General features: G+C 40.5%; 1 protein-coding gene across 1 annotated transcript; it reads right to left on the bottom strand.

Annotated features, from left to right (window-relative positions):
* Nucleotides 1-1,074: 1,074 nt before the first annotated feature.
* On the bottom strand, nucleotides 1,075-12,662 carry LOC118802363 (cadherin-11-like; the record flags this gene model as incomplete). The annotated part of the gene is given in 5 exon segments (XM_036562880.1): nucleotides 1,075-1,344; nucleotides 2,531-2,709; nucleotides 8,991-9,158; nucleotides 9,736-9,852; nucleotides 12,371-12,662. Coding segments are annotated over 5 exon segments (1,014 nt in total), but the record flags the coding sequence as incomplete, so codon positions are not given.
* Nucleotides 12,663-13,134: the final 472 nt, after the last annotated feature.

The following is a 13,134-nucleotide window of genomic DNA, read 5'->3' as shown; positions in this document are numbered from 1 at the left end:
TCTTTTTGTGTTTGTGTGTGTTGGATGTGTTTGTGGAACTGGTGTTGGGGGTTAAAGGAATGCCTCTTTTGTCTTTGTAGAGGTGGGGTCATCCGATTTTCATTGCATATTCACCAATTCATTTCATCATTTCAAGAACACCAAAAAAGGTATACCGTCATAGTTGCATTGCATATTTGCTTGTTTGCTTTAAGTATAGTGTAAGATTTTCTCGTTCCCTGTGTTTAATAAGCTTGACTGTTATGAGTAAGCAGTTACACGCTTATTCATGATGTATTTCTAAGGCATTCAGTTGCCACAAACTGTTGTAAAAGTCACTCATGTAATTTTGAGTTGTAATTTAAGGGTTGAATTACATTCAGCCGTTCAAAACATTTGTAACGCCTTTCCCAATAATTTAATTATTATGCAGTTAAAATATGAATGTGTCCAAGCTTGAGTCACCCTGTAACAAAGGAAAAGCTGAGAAAAGTGGGTTCTGTGAGAGAGAGTTTCTCCCTCTGGAGGGAACGCTAAGCTTTGGGACTTTACAGACTGTTTACATGCATAAACAGTTACAACAAAGGAAAGAGAAAAACCAGAAAAACAGAACAGGTTCCCTATAAGGGCCTCAGAAAATGTTCACTTTGGTTCACTGAGTCTGTTGTGGTGAGCTACCTCATATTATCAGCATTATGTCACTGTGATGTTCACTGAGATACAAAGTCTGATTTTACCTCAGAAAGTCACAAACTAATGTCAGAAAATAATCAAGGTTATGTCAACTAGAGATCAAAAGTGGAAAATGCAACCTTTAGGACAAATAATGCCTGTTGGAATTAGTGTTTTTAAATGTTTGTGTAGGTCTGTGTCAGTGGTCATGAAGAGCTTATGAGCAGGTGTCATGTAGCCTTATGAACACTGACCCACAGTAAAGCAAATTAATGAAGAAAAATTCAGACACTAAACATGTCTTCGTTGTTTGGGATAAAGGGTTCTGTTCAAACTGTCACTTTAAAAAACATATTTTACGATGAACAATGAAAACTAGTGGTTCTATTGATTGCGGATTATAGCAGTAAACAAACAGTGTATATAGAATATAGTTTACTTTATCCTGTAGTTGGTCCTGTCCGGGTCCCTGGCTGAAACTGAGCCGATGACTTTATTTCTAATCGGGCCCTCTAGGACGTCAAAGGTGTACTCCGCCTTGCTGAAGACCGGTGGTTTATCAACATCAATCACAGTGATGTACACTTGGACAGTGGTCAGCATGGATCCCTGATTATCTGGAGGCTGAGCCACGTTGTCTTCTCTGACCTCCACTTTAAAGCTGTATGTCGAACTGGTCTCATAGTCCAGGTTCTGGAGGAAATTATGACATAAATGTTAAAAATATTGGATGGATTTACACCATGTGGTAAAGGTGGTGAAGTACACATAAATAAGCTAGATTAGTGGGTATCAGCCATCAGCTAATTTGTTTTGATTAAATGCTAAAATTTAATAATTGTTTATTTCTCCCATAATTATCTTTAAATGACAAAGTTTATCAGAAGATCAGGTGTAATTATCTTGAAACTAGTTGATATCTAATATCTAATTTTGAGATTGCTGTTAATTATAGGATTATTTAACTTCTGGATGTATTTCACATATTTGAAGTGATTTGTATTATGTAAAATTCTCATTATATTGGCAGATAATTTTGTTCATTTCAAGAAAATGTCTCATAGAAATACATCATATAATCTTTTAGTAAGCGTACAGTAATCTCAAAATGAGATCTTATATTAGAACTAGTTGGTATATCTAGTTTTGCTTGCCATCATTTATCACAGTCGTTAAAGAGACATGATCATTTCTGTTATGAAATTTTAGTCAACAGAGGCACGATTAAACTCAAATTTCACATGCAGATAGACCTTCAGTACCTTAGAAATTGCTGTTCATCTTTTGGAGAGAAAATCAATATTGCTTAATTTAAATAATGTTATTTTAAAGGGAACAGTGTGTGGAATGCAGGCGTCTACAGTGGCCCCTAGAATTATCCTCACCGGTAAAAACTAGTCTTTGTTGTTTATAAATGAAACTGTGAGAAATCTAACATTTCAATGAAGTCAAATTACACCAAGAACAAAATCATTGCTTGTTACAGTGTTCAGGCTCCGCCTACTAATATGTTCTTTGTTTTACAGAATGCTGATAAAAATCCTATTAAACATTAGAACACTAAGTGTATATCACAATACCCTCATTTAAAGTCAGCTATTCATTTCAAATGAAACATTTTGTTTGTGTGTTAAAGGTCACACTGGGTTTATTTTGTCATGTAATTGAGGTATTTTGTAAAAACTGAGTGGGACTTTTACCAGTTTTGCAGCAGTAACTATGAATAAAACATTTGTGGGCGGAGCCTGGGTAGTTCAATTATCAGCACCCCTACAAATTCATATGAACTAACTCACTTAATTGCATGTTTAAATAATCTGAACGAGGTTGTTCTAGTCTGTAATTCTGTTGTTTGTAGTCTTGAAATGAGTAAAGTCACCTTTCTGAGTTTGAGAGCTCCATCGCTTTGGTCATCCGGTTCCACGTAGAAGATGTCATTAAAGTTCTGCACAATAAATGTGGGTTTTTTGTTCTGCTTCTCGTCCCGGTCCTCCACAGGTAACGTGCCGACTGTAAACTGTGGCCCCTCGTTCTCTCTCACTTTAAAGCTGAAGAATCCTGAAAGGAAACAAGTTGTGGTTCTTTTTAGATCATTTATTGATGAAATGTAAATATTTACATTCAAATTTAAATTATGTTTATGGTGCATTCAGACATCTTTGGAAAACTGTCACATCACCAAATCGCTTTGATCAGTTTGTGTTTGAGTGAAGATCACTAACTGGTTCAGGGACGCGTCACTCACTGCATTAAAGATGTGTATTGTTGGTTGCTAAGCGATAGAGCTCACCTGTTCTACAGGTAGTCATTTACATACATTATGATACAGTGATACAGAAGTTAATGTCTCATTATAATTAATGCAACCTGTGATATGAGAATCTGTGTAACTGTTTTATTAGTAAAGAAAACAAAATGTTAGTCTGACACAATCTGGCTCATTAAACACTTTATTAGGAAAATGTAATTTAATTTTACATATTTAAGTTAAAAACAGTAAGTTAAAAGAACAGTAATGGTTATATTACATTCTTTTTTATTTATTAAGAAATTAATTTTCTTAATAGTGTTGTGTCCATCATGTGCTTTACAATCCCTGTTTACTCTTCCCACAGATCGCATAGAACCATCCATCGTCACAGAACCCGTAATTCCACTAACCTCACCTATCCTCCACGATCGCCAGAATCTCAGACCAGGGTGACAGGTGGGCTTTGGAATTGCCAATCCGCTGTGCAGAAGGCAGACTTCATTTCAGCCCTCGCATCCTTCCATTCACTGCACTTCCTGGCATTGACAGAGACCTGGATCACTCCCATGAATTCAGCAACTCCAGCAGCCCTGTCCTCTGCTTTTCACTTCTCCCATTCTCCGAGACAGTCTGGCAGGGGTGGTGGCACAGGTTTGCTTTTATCCAGAAAGTGGCGTTTCACTCCACTTGCTTTTTCTCATCTTTCAATTTCCTCCTTTGAGTACCATGCTGTCACTGTATCCTTCCCCACTAAACTCCACATCATTGTCCTTTATCGTCCTCCTTCTCCTCTAGGCTACTTCGTTGATGAGTTAGACACTCTTCTGAGTCTCTTCCCCATCGACGGAACCCCACTCATACTCTTGGGTGACTTCAACCTGCCATCGGACAAACTGCAGTCATCCGGCCTGTTACCACTGCTGTCATCCTTCGACCTCTCCCTCAACCAGACTTCTCCGACGCACAGAGCAGGCAACACTTTGGACCTGATTTTCACCAGACCTACCTCCACGCTGGATGTCACAGTAACTCCCCTTCACTGCTCTGATCACCACTTCCTATCTTTCTCACTTCTCCTACCTGCTGCTCCTGTCCATTCCACTCCTTCACGCTCCTCTCGACGCAACCTGCACTCCACTCCTCCCTCCTCTTTCGTCTCAACTATCCTAACCACTCTTCCCCATCCTGATTCATTTTCTTCTTTCTCACTGGACACAGCTACAGATGCTTTCCTTTCTTCACTCTCATCTGCAATTAATTTTCTGTGTCCTCTCTCCTCCAGGCCAGCAAGATCTTCCCCACCTGCCCCCTGGCTGACAGGTGTCCTGCGCAGCAACCGGCAAGAACTAAGGAAGGCTGAGAGAAGGTGGCGGAAATCCCAGCTCGACTCGGATCTTCACTCCTACCAATCTCTACTTTCCAAGTTCTCACTCGAAGTTACTGCTGCAAAGTCATCCTTCTACAGAGGGAAACTGGAAGCATCAGCATCTGATCCACGCAAGCTTTTCAGCATTTTCTCCTCTCTCCTCAACCCTCCTCCTCCCCCTCCACCCTCTTCTCTCACTCCTGAGGATTTTGTCACCTTCTTTGAGGAGAAGGTTGATAGAATCCGCCAGTCTTTTCCCTCTGTCCCCACTCCTTTCACTAGACCTCCTTCTCTCGTTCTCAATCTCTTAAACTGTTTTTCTTCTCTTTCCACAGACGCTGTCCTTCAACTGATCAAATCCAGTAACCCAACCACCTGCCCACTGGATCCCATTCCATCTGCATTGTTCCAGTCAATCTCCAAGGATCTACTGCCCTTCATCATTTTTCTCATTAACAAGTCCTTGTCATCAGGTGAAGTACCATCAACTTTGAAGACTGCAAGAGTACTTCCCATCCTGAAGAAGCCCTCGCTTGACAGCTCTGATGTCAACAACTACAGACCGGTATCACTCCTTTCTTTCCTTTCAAAAATTCTTGAATGTGCAGTCTATAATCAACTGTCTCTCTTTCTCACGCAGAACCAGCTCCAGGACCCCAACCAGTCTGGCTTCAAACCAGCGCACTCAACAGAAACTGCTCTTATAGCAGTGACAGAGAAGCTCCAGTCAGCAAGATCAGCCAGTATGTCATCTGTCCTGATTCTTCTTGACCTCTCAGCAGCTTTTGACACGGTCAACCACACAATCCTTCTGGATGTCCTCACCAACCTTGGAATCACTGGCTCTGCGTGGAAGTGGTTCAAGTCCTATCTGGAGGATCGCTCTTATCAGGTAACATGGAGAGGGTCCATATCCTCTCCATGCAGGCTCTCCACTGGTGTCCCACAAGGCTCGGTGCTAGGTCCTCTTCTCTTTTCTCTTTACACTAGCTCTCTTGGCAATGTAATATCATCTCATGGCTTCTCTTATCACTGTTATGCTGATGACACTCAACTAATGCTTTCTTTCTCACCCTCGGACACACAGGTTTCCAGTCGGATCTCGGCATGTCTGTCTGACATCTCTTCATGGATGGCAGCTCACCACCTGAAGCTCAATCCTAGCAAGACTGAGCTACTATTCATCCCTGCAACTACAGGTCCTCATCAAGATCTTGCCATCTCATTCGAGAACTCTCTGATTGTCCCGTCAGCAGAGGCAAGAAGTCTTGGTGTGGTTTTGGATGGCCAGTTATCGTTCTCGACTCACATTGTGAACATAACTCGGTCATGCAGATTTCTGCTGTTCAACATCCGGAGGATCCAACCCTTTCTCTCGAGAGAGGCCACTCAGGTGCTAGTGCAGTCTTTTGTCATCTCAAGGCTTGACTACTGCAACTCGCTCTTGGCTGGTCTTCCGATGCAGGCCATCAGGCCTCTGCAACTCATCCAGAATGCAGCAGCAAGACTCATCTTCAATCTCCCAAAGTTCAGCCACGTCACCCCACTGCTGCGCTCCCTTCACTGGCTTCCTGTAGCTGCACGCATCAGATTTAAAACCCTTATGCTTGCCTACAAGGCCAAAAATGGACCAGCCCCTCCCTACTTGATGGCAATGGTCAAATCTCGAACTGCACCACGAGCCCTTCGAGCTTCGAGTACAGCTCGGCTTGACCCGCCATCCTTCAAGGCGCGTGGAAGGCAAGCAACTAGACTGTTCTCTGTGCTGGCACCCAGGTGGTGGAACGAACTCCCACTGGCTGTCCGTACAGCAGAGTCTCTCGCTGTCTTCAAACGCAGACTGAAGACACACCTGTTTATTCAGCACTTAAATGAGCACTAAATTAAGTATTGATTGTAATGTATTGTACAGCACTTATGTATTTTATCGTATTGCACTGTTCTGTGTTTAACTCTGTCCCTTTTTCACTAGGTGTCAATGACCTTCTGATTCTACCAGTATCTGAGCTTAGGACTGACTTTCTCTCTAACCTATCGGTAGCTAGCGAAGATTCTTTCTCTGGATAGACAAAGCACTTTTTGTAAGTCGCTCTGGATAAGAGCGTCTGCTAAATGATGTAAATGTAAATGTAATTTAGATTTTTAACCCTGATTATTTATATGTGTATATGTTTTATATAACAATAATAAGTTACATTTATATAGCACCTTTCACAATCCCAAGGTCGCATTACATAAAGGACAAACCTAAGACTAAGCAGTGAAGGAAGAAGGGAAAAAATCATGAAAGACGTGAACGACATGTCTCTGAATCGAAGTACAAAGACACGTCACAGTATGCAAATCAGTCAAACAATGTTACCGCCCCCTGATGACGCCCTAGTTTTTTCCCCCCACTTTCCATAGTTCCAGTGCTGCTTGCCATTGATTTCTGTTCAGTGAGTGCGGTGCCCAAGAATCGATTTATGAAGGGGAATGGGAGTTTGAGAGGGAACTGAATTGGATGTAACACCAGTAAGTGCCATGAACAGCTCGCAGAACGCAAGGATTTAGAGCCACTGCAGCAAACCCTGACTGAGCGGTGATGCAGTCTGTGACCTTGATGTCAAACTGAATGAAAGAATGAAAGTGTTCAAAGAAATCCACTTTATTCATTTGGGATTCAGTGCATCCAAGAAATGTGGATGCGGGCTATATATCGAATACGGACCTGCTGAACAAAGCTGTCACGGTTTTAGGGAATGTTCTGCCGTTCAGACGCCTCTGCCACTCACTGCTAATCATTTTCTGTCACTATGTTAACTCTTCGGTGGCTTGAGTCATTGGCTGATACTGTTAGGGCTCAAAACAGCTTTCCTCATCGAAGATGGGGATGGTAATAGAGAAGAATCATCAAACTTGTAAGACTCTCAGTTTCAAACGGCATTTTTACTTCTGTCACTTTCTATATTTTCTGGTAGCTAACGTAGGCTAGCTCTAAAAACACAGCAGCCCAGCCCAGCTGGTTTCCTCCTGCAGCCCCACCTCCAAACCTGCAGATCACTGCAGTGCCCCTGCCAGCGTGCCCTTCCCATTTTTGAGCATTTTTCAAAGTTGAGCCAGGGGTGGATTTAGCTGAACATAGTGGGGTGTAGTTACTCTTTAAATTAGATTTGAAGGTAGAGAAAGAAGAGCAGTCAGGGAGGGTTTGAGGAAGAGAGTTCCAGAGTTTGGGGGCCATGGCACTGAAGGACCCACCTCCCAAAGTGGAAAGTCTGGTGCTGGGACAGCAAGTAAGTTACTACAGGAAGACCTGAGAGATCGAGAGGGAGTGTAAAAGGTTATGCAGGACTTTGAAAGTGGGTAGTAAAATTTTACTTACTTCATACGGGACGGGACCGGTAGCTAGTGTAACTGAGAGAGAACGGGAGTAATGTGAGCTGAATATAGGTGAGAACTGCAGCTGCAAAGATCTGAATGTGCTGTAGCTTTTGTATAGACTTTACAGGGAGACCGACAAAGAGGGATTTACAGTAATCATTATGGGATATAATGAAGGCATATACCAAAGTTGCATTGTTATCACTCGAACAAGCGAAGATGAGCAATGTTACATAAGTGAAAGAATGCAGTCTTTGTAGGGAACTTGACATAGGGTAGGTTAAAATGAAGTGATGGATTTCTGACAACAGGTGCAGGCTTAACAAGCAGACCATCAGTACTAACAAAAATACTGGATGATTTTGATATTAAAAGATTTAGGACCAACCAATAAGACTTCAGCTTTATCAGAGTTTAGCATGATAAAGTTATCGTGCATCCAGAGCTTTAAATCAGAAGTACAATAGGGTAGAGTACTGGGTGGGGAGTCTGAGGGGGACTGTGTACTGAGATATAACTGAATATCATCAGCATAGCAGTGAAAGTTAAAGCCGTGGCTACGAATGATCTGGCCAAGGGGTGAGATGTAGATTAAGCAAAGTAGGGGTCCAAGAAGTGAGCCCTGAGGAACACCGCATATAACAAGAGAAGTGAAAGACTTGTATGGATCTAGTGTGATAAACTGTTGTCTAAATATATAAAGAACTAAATCATTTTTATAATGTATTAAAGAGATTTAAGTGATTTGTGGGGGATTCTGGGTGGGGCAACTGTCGAAGTATTTCTGTGTTTTGATTTAAAAAAGTAAGTAGTGTGCCTAAAATTTCAATTTTATAGAGCTTCAAATTATACGTTAACAGAAGGTAAAACATGGTAATAGTTCTGTAAATATGCAGCTTCATTGAACTCAAACTGAACACTGAAATCTTTTCTTCAGTGTACTAGAACATATAATAAATACTAATATTAAAAGTAAATTAATGTTAACCTAGCTGAGCTTCGGTGCAAAAAAAAAGTTAGAACTATTTACTAAGGGTAAGAAAGAAGTTTGGTGCCCTCAAGTTGGCATAACTGGAGCAAGCTGTAAATTATCTTAAGAGTTTACATTCACCTAATTTTAAATTTAAGATTTAAATTTCTGTACAGTGCTGGTTGACTACACTGTTGGCCAGCTTGATCTGCAGAATCCATGTGGTATCAGAGAACATTCTGGTGTCACAACTGCTAAACTCAGCTAACATAGAACTAGTTTACTACTAATGTTGACCACTTTGTCAGCTGTTTGAATGCAGATTTTTGGTGGGATACTGAGATTTTACGAGGAGCCGAATGTCCACACGCGCCATTTAAGAGCTCACATACCTTTTTTGAAGGTTGCCATGTTGTCATTGATATCGTTTATATTAATGGTCACTATGGTGGTTGTACTGAGTCCTCCAGGTGAGCCAGGTAAATCTGAGGCCTGGACAGTCAGTATATACTGACTTTGAGTCTCACGGTCCAGTTTGTTATCCTGAACAGTGATTTCACCTAAAACAAGCAAAAACATGTGGATTCACTGATTGTGCTGAGGAACATTAAGACAAGCTGCTAACTCACCATAGCGGTGCTGATGCTTCAATGTCAGTAAAATGTTTGTTTATATATACACACACACACATATATATATATAGTGTGTGTGTGTGTGTCTGTATACACACACACACACACATATATATATATACACGCATACAAACAGAGAGAGAGAGAGAGAGAGAGAGAAAGACTCAAAACAGCTCATGTCAATATATTTCCAGACAGTTGTTGCTGTGAAATATTGTTATTCTGTTGGCAAAACAATCTGCCAGTGCAGTAAGTCAGCAATTAAAAATGTAAAAATAGGTTAAATAATCTTGGGTTGAAAAAATTATAGATTGAGATGTAAAATTCTTAATAATCCATGGTTAAAAATATTAGATTATATTGAGTTAGCTATCATTTCATCTGTATCTTCAAGTGTTTGTGTTGGTCTGTTCATCATTTAATGTTCACATAATGTAAAGAGCAGCTGGCATTTTTGAATGATGTGAAAATATAAAAAATGAACAAAGTACTTTTGTATTTGTACCTGTGGTACTGTGAATGCTGAAATATTGTATTCCATTCAACAACTTATATGTGACGTTTCCATTGGGAGATGTTGGATCATCTGCATCAGTGGCTCTAACAGTCAGCACTGCAGCTCCTGTAAAAATACCACATTTGCATTGTTATTCCTGTAAATGCAGTATGTAAAAATGTAATCGGTTGACTGAGTAACTGAGGGGGCATCAGGTGACCCTCCTGATGATGCTGCTGCTGCACAGACTCAACCTATTTAATCAGAGCCATTGCTTCACCTGTTTTTCCCCTTTTCTGTATTTTAATATTTTATATTAATGGTAAAATCTTATTCTCTGTTCGTTTTGCTTGTGTTATTGTTTGCTATCAGATGTCATCCAGAGAAGGATGGGTTCCCCTTTGAGACTTGGTTCTGCTCAAGGTTTCCTCCTCTTGCTCATAGAGAGTTTTTCCTGCCATTGTCGCCATTGGTGACGGTCATGGGGCCTCGGGCTTGGATTTTTCTGTAAAGCTGTTTTGTGACCACGCCTGTGTTGACTTCTGCTGTCAGGCGTTGGTTTTTTTGAAGCAAACAGGAGTGGAGACTTGAGGAAAATGAAGTTTATTGAACGCGCGTCTTCCTAACCAAACAAGTCTAAAGTAGCTTACACACTGACAAACTTATAGTCACGAAATGTAAACCACACCCTCAGTTGTCTCTTTGTCTTAACGAACCCCCGGAACCCCCCACAGAATGGACAACTGCCTGTACCTTTGTAATTAAAATAGAGGTGTTGAGGCCCACCCTAGGAACCAGGATGGGTCCGAGATATCACCATCAGCAAATGGCATTGCTAGATTGGGGGGCTATAGATAACCAGATGTGAGATAGGCTAACCATTGGGGGTCGTTAAATGTCAAAAGACTGCTCTCCACAGCCCCCACACATCACCCAAGAGAAACATACAAAATGCAAACGAGATTAATACAAAAAGGCAAGGGAAAAACAGGGAAAAGGTTTAAGAGAAGTTACAAAGTTAATAAGGAACAAATAAAGTAAAATGAAATAAAATAATATTTAACACCTGTTATGAATAAACTTTGACTTAGGGCAGTTACTTTTTGATGCAGAGCCAGTTGGAGAGATGGGGAGCTGGCTTTATTTCAGCATTTTCTCTGTTTTTTTCCTTGTCTTAAATCAACACAATGTTTACTTTTTCCTTTTTTCCTTCTTTTTTTTCCTCAGTCAGCTGACCTAGAGCAGTGCTCTGTTTTCTCCTCTTTGTTTTCTCTTTTTACTCTTCTCTTTGTCTCTCTTTTGTCTAAACACCCACCTGGGCTAAATACCGTACCGGTCAGCCCTCTACAAAGGCGTGACAAGGATGTGCTGTCTGCCACAGCCTTAAATGCCGGTACCAACAGGTGCACCTGGTTGGCACTGATTACCCCTTGGTATTCTGGGATTCTGAATTTCCTGGAGTAACAGTGCCTTGCTGCTGTTGCCCTCTGCTGGTGGCAGCATAGGCTGACACTTTACAATAACATCATCATAATGGGAAATATTAGATATATTGACCAGATTTAAGATAATTTCACTTGCCAAGATACCATTTTTTGAAGGCTGTTAGATGTGATCTGGTCTTCCTGTTTTTGAGGCTTACCAAGCTCAAGCTGATTAAGTCTTCTCTCAGTTGTTGACTTTGACACAGATGTGCTGACCTCCTGGAGGGTGCTGAACTGTTATAAGGGGGTTTTTCTTCACTGGAAAAAAAATTCTTCTGTCATCCAATAGAGTTTCTGAGCTGTTGTGTTCTTTTTAAGTATGTACTAAGTAGTTGATTTGGTCCCAGTGTTCTTGTTCTTCTGATGGGTTTGTTTTGATTTTTCAACCCAATGATGGCTTCTTCACTGGCAGTGAAGCTTTTACATTTGAGCCCCAAAAATGTGTGAAAATAGCTGTAATTCCTGTACTGATCACCTGATTTGGATACTCTTAAACGCTGAAAGACTGCACTTAAAGCTTATTATTTCAGTTTAACTCCAATATGCTGTGGTTGGCTGCCAAAACAACAATAACACTGTTGATGCCCAAACATTTTTGGACTTGACTGTATGCGCTAAACTGTGTGCAGGTCAATAAGTCAGTACGTCAGTGTTCAAAGTCCTACTGAGCTTTGTTATTCCTTCTCATCACTGTTGTGTTGAGAGAGGAACAAAATGTAATTTCTCCAGGACACGGTGCTACATTCAACAGAGAATAGCAGCATATCATAAACACAACAAATACAAACTATACATTTTTCTCTAAATGTACCATAATTTCAACTATACAGTCGCTGAGCACAGGATAGTAGAGAAAACAGACCATGGCAGCAATGACAGTTCTGTGTGTACTGTTTATCAATGCGCTGATAATTAACAATAGTTTTGTAATGCAATCACAAACACTAATAAAACTGCAGTCAATGTACCGATTAAAGTGACTGCATATAAAGTGACTGAGTGCAGAAGTGAAAGAGCAGCAGATACAGTGAGTATCATGGCTGAGGTAGCAGTTTAGTGAAAATGAACACAGTAAGTAGCAGAAGGTGCAACTTTAACTCTATGAAGCTGTTAGCAGCCTGAAAACACCTTCAGTGAGATTTAGTGAGATGGTCCTGTACCTTGGCGTGAGCGCTCCCTGATGGATCCAGTGTAGGTCTCAGAGAAGACTGGCGCGTGGTCGTTAACGTCTTGTACCTTTACAGTGAATTCTATATCGTCGTCCAGGGGCTGTTTGGTGATGGTGTCAACGAGGTGAGCTTTCAGTTTGTAGGAGCTTTTCTTCTCCCGATCCAAAGTCGCCATAACAAAGATCTCTCCAGCCTTATTCACAGCAAAGAGGTCATTCACTCCATCCACTCCTTCTCCAGAGATTTTAAACTGAGTATTGGTACCTGCACGGGTGTTTAATAGCTGGAAAAGAGAAAAGTTTAAGCAACATATGAAGTAAAATATTATGAAATATTTTGTTCAAGCCAGTCAGTTACACAGCCTATAGCATTGCTGTAAGGATATAAGATTATTTAACATATTTTTGAGATTTTTTTGCTAATATTAAGTAATTTTATTTAGCTAAATTTTCTTATTGCACTGGCAGATAATTTTGCTTCTTACGTACTACTTACTACTACTTACTTTACTTACTAAATAAGTAAAATGATCCTGAATTGTTCTGAAGCAGCACAGTTTTCTACCAATAAAATTTGATCTTACCAGATACATTTACTTATAACAACAAAACTATCTAGACTATTCTACTAGTCTTGACCAGATTTTAGATTATTGCTCTAAAGACAGAAGTGTTTGCTGTGTAATTTTTGGGTAACACTTTACATTAAGTGTTGACTGACTAACATGAAGGAATGCATTAGTTAACATGAACAAC

Source organism: Colossoma macropomum, unplaced genomic scaffold (genome assembly GCF_904425465.1).
Source record: "Colossoma macropomum unplaced genomic scaffold, Colossoma_macropomum, whole genome shotgun sequence".
In the NCBI taxonomy this organism is placed as follows: Eukaryota; Metazoa; Chordata; class Actinopteri; order Characiformes; family Serrasalmidae; genus Colossoma; species Colossoma macropomum.
This window is presented reverse-complemented; position numbering and strand designations above follow the sequence as displayed.